At 43.7% G+C, this 16,127-nt stretch overlaps 1 protein-coding gene across 1 annotated transcript in view; it reads right to left on the bottom strand.

The window, feature by feature from the left end:
* The window catches only part of LOC139395250 (transmembrane protein 65-like), a 78,991-nt gene that overhangs the window by 34,822 nt on the left and 28,042 nt on the right, over window positions 1-16,127 (bottom strand). The window contains exons 3-5 of the mRNA XM_071142900.1: window positions 15,386-15,430; window positions 13,982-14,049; window positions 12,872-12,926 (exon numbers count right to left, since the gene is read on the bottom strand). Coding sequence (XP_070999001.1) covers window positions 12,872-12,926; window positions 13,982-14,049; window positions 15,386-15,430 — 168 coding nt within the window. The remainder of the gene's footprint in view (window positions 1-12,871; window positions 12,927-13,981; window positions 14,050-15,385; window positions 15,431-16,127) is intronic.

Here is a 16,127-nt window from a genome sequence, read left to right as displayed (position 1 = left end):
CCAAATGGAATACTATCTTGTATCTGAATTAATTTACTCCAAATGGAATACTATCCTGTATCTGAATTAATTTACTCCAAATGGAATACTATCCTGTATCTGAATTAATTTACTCCACATAGAATACTATACTGGATCTGAATTCATTTCCTCCACATAGAATACTATACTGGATCTGAATTCATTTCCTCCACATGGAATACTATACTGGATCTGAATTCATTTACTCCACATGGAATACTATACTGGATCTGAATTCATTTCCTCCACATGGAATACTATACTGGATCTGAATTCATTTCCTCCACATGGAATACTATACTGGATCTGAATTCATTTCCTCCACATGGAATACTATACTGGATCTGAATTCATTTCCTCCACATGGAATACTATACTGGATCTGAATTAATTTACTCCACATAGAATACTATACTGGATCTGAATTCATTTCCTCCACATGGAATACTATACTGGATCTGAATTCATTTACTCCACATTGAATACTATACTGGATATGAATTAATTTCCTCCACATGGAATACTATACTGGATCTGAATTAATTTACTCCACATGGAATACTATACTGGATCTGAATTCATTTCCTCCACATTGAATACTATACTGGATCTGAATTAATTTCCTCCACATAGAATACTATACTGGATCTGAATTAATTTACTCCACATAGAATACTATCCTGTATCTGAATTCATTTACTCCAAATGGAATACTATCCTGTATCTGAATTAATTTACTCCACATAGAATACTATCCTGTATCTGAATTAATTTACTACACATGGAATACTATCCTGTATCTGAATTAATTTACTCCAAATGGAATACTATCTTGTATCTGAATTAATTTACTCCAAATGGAATACTATCCTGTATCTGAATTAATTTACTCCAAATGGAATACTATCCTGTATCTGAATTAATTTACTCCACATAGAATACTATACTGGATCTGAATTAATTTACTCCACATAGAATACTATACTGGATCTGAATTAATTTACTCCAAATGGAATACTATCCTGTATCTGAATTAATTTACTCCAAATGGAATACTATCCTGTATCTGAATTAATTTACTCCAAATGGAATACTATCCTGTATCTGAATTAATTTACTCCACATAGAATACTATACTGGATCTGAATTAATTTACTCCAAATGGAATACTATCCTGTATCTGAATTAATTTACTCCACATAGAATACTATACTGGATCTGAATTAATTTACTCCAAATGGAATACTATCCTGTATCTGAATTAATTTACTCCACATGGAATACTATCCTGTATCTGAATTAATTTCCTCCACATGGAATACTATCCTGTATCTGAATTAATTTACTCCACATGGAATACTATCCTGTATCTGAATTAATTTACTCCACATGGAATACTATCCTGTATCTGAATTAATTTCCTCCACATGGAATACTATCCTGTATCTGAATTAATTTACTCCACATGGAATACTATCCTGTATCTGAATTAATTTACTCCAAATGGAATACTATCTTGTATCTGAATTAATTTACTCCAAATGGAATACTATCCTGTATCTGAATTAATTTACTCCAAATGGAATACTATCCTGTATCTGAATTAATTTACTCCACATAGAATACTATACTGGATCTGAATTAATTTACTCCACATAGAATACTATACTGGATCTGAATTAATTTACTCCAAATGGAATACTATCCTGTATCTGAATTAATTTACTCCAAATGGAATACTATCCTGTATCTGAATTAATTTACTCCAAATGGAATACTATCCTGTATCTGAATTAATTTACTCCACATAGAATACTATACTGGATCTGAATTAATTTCCTCCAAATGGAATACTATCCTGTATCTGAATTCATTTGAACTGTGGTGAGAACTAGTAAAGGGCCCAGTGAAATGCCTTTGTGCTGTAACTGTTAACCATAATCAAGAGAACAGAAGGTTTCCTGCTCAGAGGAATATATCTGAGGGGAAAAAGAGAATACCAAACAGAAAACAATCTCCCACTATCACAATACATATGTTGTTGTCCCATAACACAGGCCAGCCATAGGTGATGCTGCAGACCTCAACTACCCCAGGAGTCAATATGTTGTTGTCCCAGAACACAGGCCAGCCATAGGTGATGCTGCAGACCTCAACTACCCCAGGAGTCAATATGTTGTTGTCCCAGAACACAGGCCAGCCATAGGTGATGCTGCAGACCTCAACTACCCCAGGAGTCAATATGTTGTTGTCCCAGAACACAGGCCAGCCATAGGTGATGCTGCAGACCTCAACTACCCCAGGAGTCAATATGTTGTTGTCCCAGAACACAGGCCAGCCATAGGTGATGCTGCAGACCTCAACTACCCCAGGAGTCAATATGTTGTTGTCCCAGAACACAGGCCAGCCATAGGTGATGCTGCAGACCTCAACTACCCCAGGAGTCAATATGTTGTTGTCCCAGAACACAGGCCAGCCATAGGTGATGCTGCAGACCTCAACTACCCCAGGAGTCAATATGTTGTTGTCCCAGAACACAGGCCAGCCATAGGTGATGCTGCAGACCTCAACTACCCCAGGAGTCAATATGTTGTTGTCCCAGAACACAGGCCAGCCATAGGTGATGCTGCAGACCTCAACTACCCCAGGAGTCAATATGTTGTTGTCCCAGAACACAGGCCAGCCATAGGTGATGCTGCAGACCTCAACTACCCCAGGAGTCAATATGTTGTTGTCCCAGAACACAGGCCAGCCATAGGTGATGCTGCAGACCTCAACTACCCCAGGAGTCAATATGTTGTTGTCCCAGAACACAGGCCAGCCATAGGTGATGCTGCAGACCTCAACTACCCCAGGAGTCAATATGTTGTTGTCCCAGAACACAGGCCAGCCATAGGTGATGCTGCAGACCTCAACTACCCCAGGAGTCAATATGTTGTTGTCCCAGAACACAGGCCAGCCATAGGTGATGCTGCAGACCTCAACTACCCCAGGAGTCAATATGTTGTTGTCCCAGAACACAGGCCAGCCATAGGTGATGCTGCAGACCTCAACTACCCCAGGAGTCAATATGTTGTTGTCCCAGAACACAGGCCAGCCATAGGTGATGCTGCAGACCTCAACTACCCCAGGAGTCAATATGTTGTTGTCCCAGAACACAGGCCAGCCATAGGTGATGCTGCAGACCTCAACTACCCCAGGAGTCAATATGTTGTTGTCCCAGAACACAGGCCAGCCATAGGTGATGCTGCAGACCTCAACTACCCCAGGAGTCAATATGTTGTTGTCCCAGAACACAGGCCAGCCATAGGTGATGCTGCAAACCTCAACTACCCCAGGAGTCAATATGTTGTTGTCCCAGAACACAGGCCAGCCATAGGTGATGCTGCAGACCTCAACTACCCCAGGAGTCAATATGTTGTTGTCCCAGAACACAGGCCAGCCATAGGTGATGCTGCAGACCTCAACTACCCCAGGAGTCAATATGTTGTTGTCCCAGAACACAGGCCAGCCATAGGTGATGCTGCAGACCTCAACTACCCCAGGAGTCAATATGTTGTTGTCCCAGAACACAGGCCAGCCATAGGTGATGCTGCCGACCTCAACTACCCCAGGAGTCAATATGTTGTTGTCCCAGAACACAGGCCAGCCATAGGTGATGCTGCAGACCTCAACTACCCCAGGAGTCAATATGTTGTTGTCCCAGAACACAGGCCAGCCATAGGTGATGCTGCAGACCTCAACTACCCCAGGAGTCAATATGTTGTTGTCCCAGAACACAGGCCAGCCATAGGTGATGCTGCAGACCTCAACTACCCCAGGAGTCAATATGTTGTTGTCCCAGAACACAGGCCAGCCATAGGTGATGCTGCAGACCTCAACTACCCCAGGAGTCAATATGTTGTTGTCCCAGAACACAGGCCAGCCATAGGTGATGCTGCAGACCTCAACTACCCCAGGAGTCAATATGTTGTTGTCCCAGAACACAGGCCAGCCATAGGTGATGCTGCCGACCTCAACTACCCCAGGAGTCAATATGTTGTTGTCCCAGAACACAGGCCAGCCATAGGTGATGCTGCAGACCTCAACTACCCCAGGAGTCAATATGTTGTTGTCCCAGAACACAGGCCAGCCATAGGTGATGCTGCAGACCTCAACTACCCCAGGAGTCAATATGTTGTTGTCCCAGAACACAGGCCAGCCATAGGTGATGCTGCAGACCTCAACTACCCCAGGAGTCAATATGTTGTTGTCCCAGAACACAGGCCAGCCATAGGTGATGCTGCAAACCTCAACTACCCCAGGAGTCAATATGTTGTTGTCCCAGAACACAGGCCAGCCATAGGTGATGCTGCAGACCTCAACTACCCCAGGAGTCAATATGTTGTTGTCCCAGAACACAGGCCAGCCATAGGTGATGCTGCAGACCTCAACTACCCCAGGAGTCAATATGTTGTTGTCCCAGAACACAGGCCAGCCATAGGTGATGCTGCAGACCTCAACTACCCCAGGAGTCAATATGTTGTTGTCCCAGAACACAGGCCAGCCATAGGTGATGCTGCCGACCTCAACTACCCCAGGAGTCAATATGTTGTTGTCCCAGAACACAGGCCAGCCATAGGTGATGCTGCAGACCTCAACTACCCCAGGAGTCAATATGTTGTTGTCCCAGAACACAGGCCAGCCATAGGTGATGCTGCAGACCTCAACTACCCCAGGAGTCAATATGTTGTTGTCCCAGAACACAGGCCAGCCATAGGTGATGCTGCAGACCTCAACTACCCCAGGAGTCAATATGTTGTTGTCCCAGAACACAGGCCAGCCATAGGTGATGCTGCAGACCTCAACTACCCCAGGAGTCAATATGTTGTTGTCCCAGAACACAGGCCAGCCATAGGTGATGCTGCAGACCTCAACTACCCCAGGAGTCAATATGTTGTTGTCCCAGAACACAGGCCAGCCATAGGTGATGCTGCAGACCTCAACTACCCCAGGAGTCAATATGTTGTTGTCCCAGAACACAGGCCAGCCATAGGTGATGCTGCAGACCTCAACTACCCCAGGAGTCAATATGTTGTTGTCCCAGAACACAGGCCAGCCATAGGTGATGCTGCAGACCTCAACTACACCAGGAGTCAATATGTTGTTGTCCCAGAACACAGGCCAGCCATAGGTGATGCTGCAGACCTCAACTACCCCAGGAGTCAATATGTTGTTGTCCCAGAACACAGGCCAGCCATAGGTGATGCTGCAGACCTCAACTACCCCAGGAGTCAATATGTTGTTGTCCCAGAACACAGGCCAGCCATAGGTGATGCTGCAGACCTCAACTACCCCAGGATTCAATATATTGACAGTCTCACAGACGTTTCCAGTTTCCACAGAGTCAATAGCTTCGTTTGCTGCTGGTACCCATCCCAAATTCCATCAGGGCTCACAAATGGGAAGAGATTGAAGAAATCCGCTGACAGAGCAGTGTGCGCGTGTGTGTGTGTGTGTGTGTGTGTGTGTGTGTGTGTGTGTGTGTGTGTGTGTGTGTGTGTGTGTGTGTGTGTGTGTGTGTGTTTCCTCAGCTAGTCTCATGGTCTTCATATAACAGGTTCTGCAGCAAACAGTTTATATGGTGCTGGTTCAATAACAGTTGGTGGTTCTACCACTCTCCTCTCCTCTCCTCTCCTCTCCTCTCCTCTCCTCTCCTCTCCTCTCCTCTCCTCTTACCTCCTCTCCTCTCCTCTTACCTCCTCTCCTCTCATCTCCTCTTACCTCCTCTCCTCTCCTCTCCTCTCCTCTCCTCTCCTCTCCTCTCCTCTACCCTCTCCTCTCCTCTCCTCTCCTCTCCTCTCCTCTCCTCTCCTCTCCTCTCCTCTCCTCTCCTCTACCCTCTCCTCTCCTCTCCTCTCCTCTCCTCTCCTCTCCTCTCCTCTCCTCTACCCTCTCCTCTCCTCTCCTCTCCTCTCCTCTCCTCTCCTCTCCTCTCCTCTCCTCTCCTCTCCTCTTACCTCCTCTCCTCTCCTCTCCTCTCCTCTCCTCTTACCTCCTCTCCTCTCCTCTCCTCTCCTCTCCTCTCCTCTTACCTCCTCTCCTCTCCTCTCCTCTCCTCTCATCTCCTCTTACCTCCTCTCCTCTCCTCTTACCTCCTCTCCTCTCCTCTCCTCTCCTCTCCTCTTACCTCCTCTCCTCTCCTCTCCTCTCCTCTCCTCTTACCTCCTCTCCTCTCCTCTCCTCTTACCACTCTCCTCTCCTCTCCTCTCCTCTCCTCTCCTCTTACCTCCTCTCCTCTCCTCTTACCTCCTCTCCTCTCCTCTTACCTCCTCTCCTCTCCTCTCCTCTCCTCTTACCTCCTCTCCTCTCCTCTCCTCTCCTCTCCTCTTACCTCCACCGCCCCCCTCCTCTCCTCTCCTCTTACCTCCACCTCCCCCCTCCTCTCCTTCCCTCACCTCTCCTCCTCTCCCAGAGGCCAGAGAAAGGGAAGGGAGAGGGACACAGAATAAAATAGATCATTTTGTCATTATATTCTGTATGGAGAGTGTATTATCCCCATCCTCTATCTGACAACCCGATGTTCTCCTCTGTTACAGGCTAATTTTTCTCTGATATGTTCTCCTCTGTTACAGGCTCATTTATCTCTGATATGTTCTCCTCTGTTAAACTCTCATTTATCTCTGATATGTTCTCCTCTGTTACAGGCTCATTTATCTCTGATCTGTTCTCCTCTGTTAAACTCTCATTTATCTCTGATATGTTCTCCTGTGTTAAACTCTCATTTATCTCTGATCGGTTCTCCTCTGTTACAGGCTCATTTATCTCTGATATGTTCTCCTCTGTTACAGGCTGAAGTCTCATTAATCTGTGATGTGATATGACTGTTATGGTATGTTATATGTTATATTATGGTACGGTAGCTAGCTAGGCTATGGATGAGTCCCAAATGGTACCCTATGCCCTATATAGTGCACTACCCTATGGGCCCTGGTCAAAAGCAGTGCCCTGTATAGGGAACAGGGTGCCATTTGGGTTGCACTGTCTCTCTGACGTTTGGTTCCCAAGAAGGCTGAATCATTCTGTTAAAATGCAAATGATCACGTCTTGTCCTAAAGTGAACGGCTAGGATATCGCTGTCGTCATTCAGATGACTGAAGAGGAATATTACCATACATATGAATAATCATCATCCGCTGTCTGTCGCTCTCTTCAGTGTCTGACAGCTAGCCAGACCAGGGGACAAACTGAGAGAACGCGTGTTTCAAACGGCTGCCTATTCCCTATATCCCTCAAACTCAACTCTGGTCCTCCAAGTCAGTCCCACTGCGTATTTTCATTGTTCACCTCAAATCAAATCAAATTTTATTTGTCACATACACATGGTTAGCAGATGTTAATGCGAGTGTAGCGAAATGCTTGTGCTTCTAGTTCCGACAATGCAGTAATAACCAACAAGTAATCTAACTAACAATTCCAAAACTACTGTCTTGTACACAGTGTGAGGGGATAAAGAATATGTACATAAGGATATATGAATGAGTGATGGTACAGAGCAGCATAGGCAGATACAGTAGATTGTATCGAGTACAGTATATACATATGAGATGAGTATGTAAACAAAGTGGCATAGTTAAAGTGGCTAGTGATACATGTATTACATAAGGATACAGTCGATGATATAGAGTACAGTATATACGTATGCCTATGAGATGAATAATGTAGGGTAAGTAACATTATATAAGGTAGCATTGTTTAAAGTGGCTAGTGATATATTTACATCATTTCCCATCAATTCCCATTATTAAAGTGGCTGGAGTTGAGTCAGTGTCAGTGTGTTGGCAGCAGCCACTCAATGTTAGTGGTGGCTGTTTAACAGTCTGATAGCCTTGAGATAGAAGCTGTTTTTCAGTCTCTCGGTCCCAGCTTTGATGCACCTGTACTGACCTCGCCTTCTGGATGATAGCGGGGTGAACAGGCAGTGGCTCGGGTGGTTGATGTCCTTGATGATCTTTATGGCCTTCCTGTGACATCGGGTGGTGTAGGTGTCCTGGAGGGCAGGTAGTTTGCCCCCGGTGATGCGTTGTGCAGACCTCACTACCCTCTGGAGAGCCTTACGGTTGAGGGCGGAGCAGTTGCCGTACCAGGCGGTGATACAGCCCGCCAGGATGCTCTCGATTGTGCATCTGTAGAAGTTTGTGAGTGCTTTTGGTGACAAGCCGAATTTCTTCAGCCTCCTGAGGTTGAAGAGGCGCTGCTGCGCCTTCTTCACAATGCTGTCTGTGTGAGTGGACCAATTCAGTTTGTCTGTGATGTGTATGCCGAGGAACTTAAAACTTGCTACCCTCTCCACTACTGTTCCATCGATGTGGATAGGGGGGTGTTCCCTCTGCTGTTTCCTGAAGTCCACAATCATCTCCTTAGTTTTGTTGACGTTGAGTGTGAGGTTATTTTCCTGACACCACACTCCGAGGGCCCTCACCTCCTCCCTGTAGGCCGTCTCGTCGTTGTTGGTAATCAAGCCTACCACTGTTGTGTCGTCCGCAAACTTGATGATTGAGTTGGAGGCGTGCGTGGCCACGCAGTCGTGGGTGAACAGGGAGTACAGGAGAGGGCTCAGAACGCACCCTTGTGGGGCCCCAGTGTTGAGGATCAGCGGGGAGGAGATGTTGTTGCCTACCCTCACCACCTGGGGGCGGCCCGTCAGGAAGTCCAGTACCCAGTTGCACAGGGCGGGGTCGAGACCCAGGGTCTCGAGCTTGATGACGAGCTTGGAGGGTACTATGGTGTTGAATGCCGAGCTGTAGTCAATGAACAGCATTCTCACATAGGTATTCCTCTTGTCCAGATGGGTTAGGGCAGTGTGCAGTGTGGTTGAGATTGCATCGTCTGTGGACCTATTTGGGCGGTAAGCAAATTGGAGTGGGTCATGGGGGTGTCAGGTAGGGTGGAGGTGATATGGTCCTTGACTAGTCTCTCAAAGCACTTCATGATGACGGAAGTGAGTGCTACGGGGCGGTAGTCGTTTAGCTCAGTTACCTTAGCTTTCTTGGGAACAGGAACAATGGTGGCCCTCTTGAAGCATGTGGGAACAGCAGACTGGTATAGGGATTGATTGAATATGTCCGTAAACACACCGGCCAGCTGGTCTGCGCATGCTCTGAGGGCGCGGCTGGGGATGCCGTCTGGGCCTGCAGCCTTGCGAGGGTTAACACGTTTAAATGTCTTACTCACCTCGGCTGCAGTGAAGGAGAGACCGCAAGTTTTCGTTGCAGACCTCTAATCAGGGCCTGATTTAGACCTGGGACACCAGTCATTGTTGCCTTATAATCAGGGCCTGATTTAGACCTGGGACACCAGTCATTGTTGCCTTATAATCAGGGCCTGATTTAGACCTGGGACACCAGTCATTGTTGTCCTCTAATCAGGGCCTGATTTAGACCTGAGACACCAGTCATTGTTGTCCTCTAATCAGGACCTGATTTAGACCTGGGACACCAGTCATTGTTGCCCTCTAATCAGGAACTGATTTAGACCTGGGACACCAGTCATTGTTGTCCTCTAATCAGGGCATGATTTAGACCTGGGACAAGAGTCATTGTTGTCCTCTAATTAGAGCCTGATTTAGACCTGGGACACCAGTCATTGTTGTCCTCTAATCAGGGCCTGATTTAGACCTGGGACACCAGTCATTGTTCCCCTGTAATCAGGGACTGAATTAGACCTGAGACACCAGTCATTGTTCCCCTATAATCATGGACTGATTTAGACCTGGGACACCAGTCATTGTTCCCCTGTAATCAGGGACTGATTTAGACCTGGGACATCAGATGTGTGCAGCAGGCTCCGGACCTCCTAGGGTCAGAGTTAATCTACATATGGTGGATTACTGACCACAGCCCTATGGTCATATTACAGTGGAGTCTGCTGAGGGGAGAAGGGCTCATAATAATGTCTGGAACGGAGCAAATGGAATGGCATCAAACCATGTGTTAGATGTATTTGATTCCATTCCACTGATTCCACTCCATCCATTACCACGAGCCCCGTCCTCCCCAATCAAGGTGCCACCAAACTCCTGTGGGTCATAAGTAGTGCACTATGTGATAGGGTGCCATTTTGGAGGCAATCCAAGGCTTTAATTAGACGTTGAGTGCAGGATTAAATTGGCTATTGCCAAGTTACATTCAGATGGACATTTAATGTATTGAGATAGTCGCTAGTGAAAGTCTACACAACCCCCTGGACAGTCTTCACATTTCCTGCTTTAAAATTAAATTTAAAAAGAGAATCAATTAGATTTTTTTCCCTATTGATCTACACAACCTAATCCACATTTTCATAGAGAAATAATAAAAAAATAATACAAAAATGTATTTACTAATAAAAATGTATTTACTAAGAAATTGAAAATGAGTGTAATTGATTGCATATGTCTTCACATCCAAGAGTGGAATCACTTGTGGCAGCCATTACAGCTGTGAATTAATGTGAATAAGATTCAACCAACCTTGCACAACTCTTAGGGCAACATATATCAGAGAGAATAAAGTAGACGGCACACAAACGTATGATTTATGACCCTATGTTCGGATGACGTGTGCATGCCCATATTTGGGCATCCGGTCAGGACATCCCTGCGGGAACGGATCACGTGCTTATGCCCATATATGGGCATCTTGTTCCTGTTCTCACGCGTTAGAGGGTGTACTAATTTATGCATATATCTATTCCTTTGAAGTTGTCATGATGATTGATGCGTAGGGACCTGGTTGAACTGGGGGGGGGGGGGGGGGGGGGGGGGGGGGGGCTCCTGTGTTTGAACATTTGAAAGAGAATGGCCCCACACCCCCTATTGTATTGCCCTTAGGGTTGTTGTCTATGAAGCAGGAATGGCTGGGAGGGGAATGTGTCAACTACAGGTTTGGGTCAAATCCAATGCAATACAACACAGAGTGAAACTCTCTGTATTTTCAAGTAATGTGATGGCAGCATCATGTTATGGGTATGCTTCTCACCAGCAGGGACTGGGGAGTTTGTCAGGATCAAAATGAATATTAAAAAGAGTAAAATCCAGGTAAAAAGTTAGTTTCGTTTTTTTTTTGCATGACCATAACACACATTTGAATGCCAAAGACACACTAGAATGGCTTTCCAATAGGTGTTGATTGTTCCTGAGTGGTCCAGTCTCAGTCCTGACTTAAATTTGCTTGAAAATCAGAGACACGGTTAGAATATTACTGTCCATCAATGATTGCCAACCAAATTTACTGAGCTTGAGTAATTTTTACAAAAACAATGGACATACAGTGTTCAGACCCCTTGACTTTTTCCACATTTTGTTACGTTACAGCCTTATTCTAAAATTGATTAAATTACATGTTTTCCTCATCAATTTACAGACAACACCCAATAATGACATCACAATACCCCATAATGACATCACAATACCCCATAATGACAAAGCAAATGTATTAAAATTTAAAAAGTGAAATAACTTATTTAAATAAGTATTCAGACCCTTTGCTATGAGACGTGAAATTGATCTCAGGTGCATCCTGTTTCCATTGATCATCCTTGAGATGTTTCTACAACTTGTTTGGAGTCCACCTGTGGTAAATTCAATTGATTGGACATGATTTGGAAAGGCACACACCTAAGGTCCCACAGTTGACAGTGCATTTCAACAGAACAAAGACCCTAAGCACACAGCCAAGACAACGCAGGAGTGGCTTCAGGACAAGTTTCTGAATGTCCTTGAGTGGCCCAGCCAGAGCCCGGACTTGAACCCGATCAAACATCTCTGGAGAGACCTGAAAATAGTTGTGTAGTGACGCTCCTCATCCAACCTGACAGAGCTTGAGAGGATCTGCAGAGAAGAATGGGAGAAACTCCCCAAATACAGGTGTGCCGAGCTTGTAGCGTCATACCCAAGAAGACTCGAGGATATATTTGTGTAAAAAGGTGCTCCAACAAAGTACTAAGTAAAGGGTCTGAATACTTATGGAAATGTGAAAGTCACTTTTTTATTTTCTATATATTTTCTCAAATTTATAAAAACCTGTTTTTGCTTTGTCATTATGGAGTATTGTTTTAGAATAAGGCTGTAACGTAACAAAATGTGGAAAAAGTCAAGGGGTCTGAATACTTTCCTGTATGCTCTGTATGTTGGTAGAATATTATAAAAAATGATTCACCGCTGTCATGGCTGCTAAAGGTGCTTCCACCAAGTATTACGTCTGGGGCGGGGGGGGGGGGGGGGGGTGAAGACACGCAATCAAGACGTCTTCAGGTTAATTTGATTATTTAACTAATTTTGAACATTTTCCGTAAAAAAAGATTCACTTTGAAAATGTGGAGTAGGTTGTGTAGACCTGTAGGGGAAAAAAATCGAATGTAATCCCTTTTGAAATGTAATCCCTTTTGAAATGTAATTCCTTTTGAAATGTAATTCCTTTTGAAATGTAATTCCTTTTGAAATGTAATTCCTTTTGAAATGTAATCCCTTTTGAAATGTAATCCCTTTTGAAATGTAATCCCTTTTGAAATGTAATTCCTTTTGAAATGTAATCCCTTTTGAAATGTAATTCCTTTTGAAATGTAATCCCTTTTGAAATGTAATTCCTTTTGAAATGTAATCCCTTTTGAAATGTAATCCCTTTTGAAATGTAATCTCTTTTGAAATGTAATCTCTTAAAACTGTGCAAGGGGCGTGTAGACTTTCACTAGGCACTGTAAATATACAACAAAAAAAACATTACAAAGCATATAGACAGCATCCCAAATGGCACCCTATTCCCCATATAGTGAACTACACAGGGAATACGGTCCCATTAGGGACTCGCAGATTATTTCTGGGTTTTCGACATACCTGCCATGGTTGAAATCCCAAGGATCACACCTATGGACAACTCAATCTGCGTGCCCTAAAAACAAAACACACAAACACCCTCATCAATTCTCTGTTGTTATTTGTTAAGGCCATGTGGGAAAACCCAAACACGTGCTATATAGTGGGGCTAAGTGTACCATATGATGAAAATTACAGGCCTCTCTCATCTTTTTAAGTGGGAGAACTTGCACAATACGTGGCTGACTAAATACTTTTTTTTGCCCCACTGTATTTTTATATAGTGTGTGTTTCATGCTGTAATGAAAAACCACAGCTGAAAGCTAAAGCTTGTGTATTCAACTTCAATGAGTCATTTTGTGTCCCTCAGAATGAAAGTCTTTGAATGAGGTTAAGTGAGTTAGTTGTGGATAAAAGAGTCTGCTTTTTGTGGCAAAAAAAATGAATGTCAATGTTTTGAAAAGCTAAAATAGAATTGACCAACTCTCTAGTTACAGTAAATGACAGATACCAGATTCTCACTTCAACGTTAATGAAACAGATATCTACCACATATTACTGTAGAATCTATCTAATATTACTGTAAAACTAGTATGGATAGAGGTCTACCACATATTACTGTAGAATATATCTAGTATTACTGTAAAACTAGTATGGATAGAGATCTACCACATATTACTGTAGAATGTATCTAGTATTACTGTAATACTAGTATGGATAGAGGGCTACAGCATATTACTGTAGAATATATCTAGTATTACTGTAATACTAGTATGGATAGAGATCTACCACATATTACTGTAGAATATATCTAGTATTACTGTAAAACTAGTATGGATAGAGATCTACCACATATTACTGTAGAATATATCTAGTATTACTGTAATACTAGTATGGATAGAGATCTACCACATATTACTGTAGAATCTATCTAGTATTACTGTAATACTAGTATGGATAGAGGGCTACAGCATATTACTGTAGAATCTATCTAGTATTACTGTAATACTATACAGGGTCTACCACATATTACTGTAGAATCTATCTAGTATTACTGTAATACTATAGAGGGTCTACCACAGTGACACAGATCTAAACGTGATATTCATTTGATAAAGTGGTGTAACTTACAGCTACAATCATGATGGCATTGTCCAGGAAACCAAATCCTACAAACGGAATGGCGTTGTGTAGAAGAACTGCAAAAGAAAGAACACACACAACATCCCATTTAACATCCCACACACACACACACACACACACACACACACAACATCCCATTTAACATCCCATTATATGTACTGTACACACAACATCCCATTTAACATCACACACACAACATCCCATTTAACATCACACACACAACATCCCATTTAAAATCACACACACAACATTCCATTTAACATCCCACACATGTACTGGAAACTTGAAGAAGTGATGAGACACAGTGAACCTGGACGAACATTTGGCAGTTACAAACGGGGAAGAAAAGTGAGTTCTACATAACTCGGCCCTCTGTCGTCAGTCCTACTTCTGGCCAAATGTTCTCTGGTACGAGACCAAAACAGGGAGGTGTTGCAAAAACATTGGCCGTCTGATTCAACGAATCAAAAGCAAAGGAATCTGTCTTGAACCTGAATGAACTCATTCTAACTCCTATTGGCCATCAATGTGGAATTATTTTCCACTCTGGTCATCAACCCGGGTATACTGCATGATAGTCATCAGTTCAGCCCTGGTGAATATGTGGGCTGGGAATGTGTCTGTGAGCACAGTGACAGGGAGGAAACAAATCCTCCAGCGTTCTCCACTGTTTCATATATGAATCCTCCAGCGTTCTCCACTGTTTCCTATATGAATCCTCCAGCGTTCTCCACTGTTTCATATATGAATCCTCCAGCGTTCTCCACTGTTTCATATATGAATCCTCCAGCGTTCTCCACTGTTTCATATATGAGTCCTCCTGCGTTCTCCACTGTTTCATATACGTATGAATCCTCCAGCGTTCTCCACTGTTTCATATATGAATCCTCCAGCATTCTCCACTGTTTCATATATGAATCCTCCAGCATTCTCCACTGTTTCGTATATGAATCCTCCTGCGTTCTCCACTGTTTCATATATGAATCCTCCAGCGTTCTCCACTGTTTCATATATGAATCCTCCAGCGTTCTCCACTGTTTCATATATGAATCCTCCTGCGTTCTCCACTGTTTCATATATGCATCTCTCTTTTCAAAGACACCTCTCTCTTTTCAAAGACACCTCTCTCTTTTCAAAGACATCTCTCTTTTCAAAGACACATCTCTCTTTTCAAAGACATCTCTCTCTCTTTTCAAAGACACCTCTCTCTTTTCAAAGACATCTCTCTCTTTTCAAAGACATCTCTCTCTTTTCAAAGACATCTCTCTCTCTTTTCAAAGACATCTCTCTCTCTTCAAAGATACCTCTCTTTTCAAAGACATTTTCTCTCTTTTCAAAGACATCTCTCTCTTTTCAAAGACACATCTCTCTCTCTTTTTCTTCCTCTCTTACCGTATCTCAGCTGAGCCGATGTGGGAGGGGCGATGACCATTTCCCCTGAAGAAGGAGGAAAAAGAAAACCTGCATTACTATGGAGAATAAGTCAGTCCTGTCTGGAAGAACATGTCATTACTATGGAGAATAAGTCAGTCCTGTCTGGAAGAACATGTCATTACTATGGAGAAGAAGTCAGTCCTGTCTGGAAGAACATGTCATTACTATGGAGAATAAGTCAGTCCTGTCTGGAAGAACATGTCATTACTATGGAGAAGAAGTCAGTCCTGTCTGGAAGAACATGTCATTACTATGGAGAAGAAGTCAGTCCTGTCTGGAAGGGCATGTCATTACTATGGAGAAGAAGTCAGTCCTGTCTGGAAGGACATGTCATTACTATGGAGAAGAAGTCAGTCCTGTCTGGAAGAACATGTCATTACTATGGAGAAGAAGACAGTCCTGTCTGGAAGGACATGTCATTACTATGGAGAAGAAGTCAGTCCTGTCTGGAAGGACATGTCATTACTATGGAGAAGAAGTCAGTCCTGTCTGGAAGAACATGTCATTACTATGGAGAAGAAGTCAGTCCTGTCTGGAAGAACATGTCATTACTATGGAGAAGAAGTCAGTCCTGTCTGGAAGGACATGTCATTACTATGGAGAAGAAGTCAGTCCTGTCTGGAAGGAAATGACAGGACCTGAGAGTCAGGACACAGAGCAGGGATGGAGCCTGGCAGAGGAGGAGGGGGACAGAGAGACA

The sequence above is a fragment of the Oncorhynchus clarkii genome, unplaced genomic scaffold, assembly GCF_045791955.1.
Source record: "Oncorhynchus clarkii lewisi isolate Uvic-CL-2024 unplaced genomic scaffold, UVic_Ocla_1.0 unplaced_contig_10515_pilon_pilon, whole genome shotgun sequence".
NCBI classification, from domain to species: Eukaryota; Metazoa; Chordata; class Actinopteri; order Salmoniformes; family Salmonidae; genus Oncorhynchus; species Oncorhynchus clarkii.
This window is presented reverse-complemented; position numbering and strand designations above follow the sequence as displayed.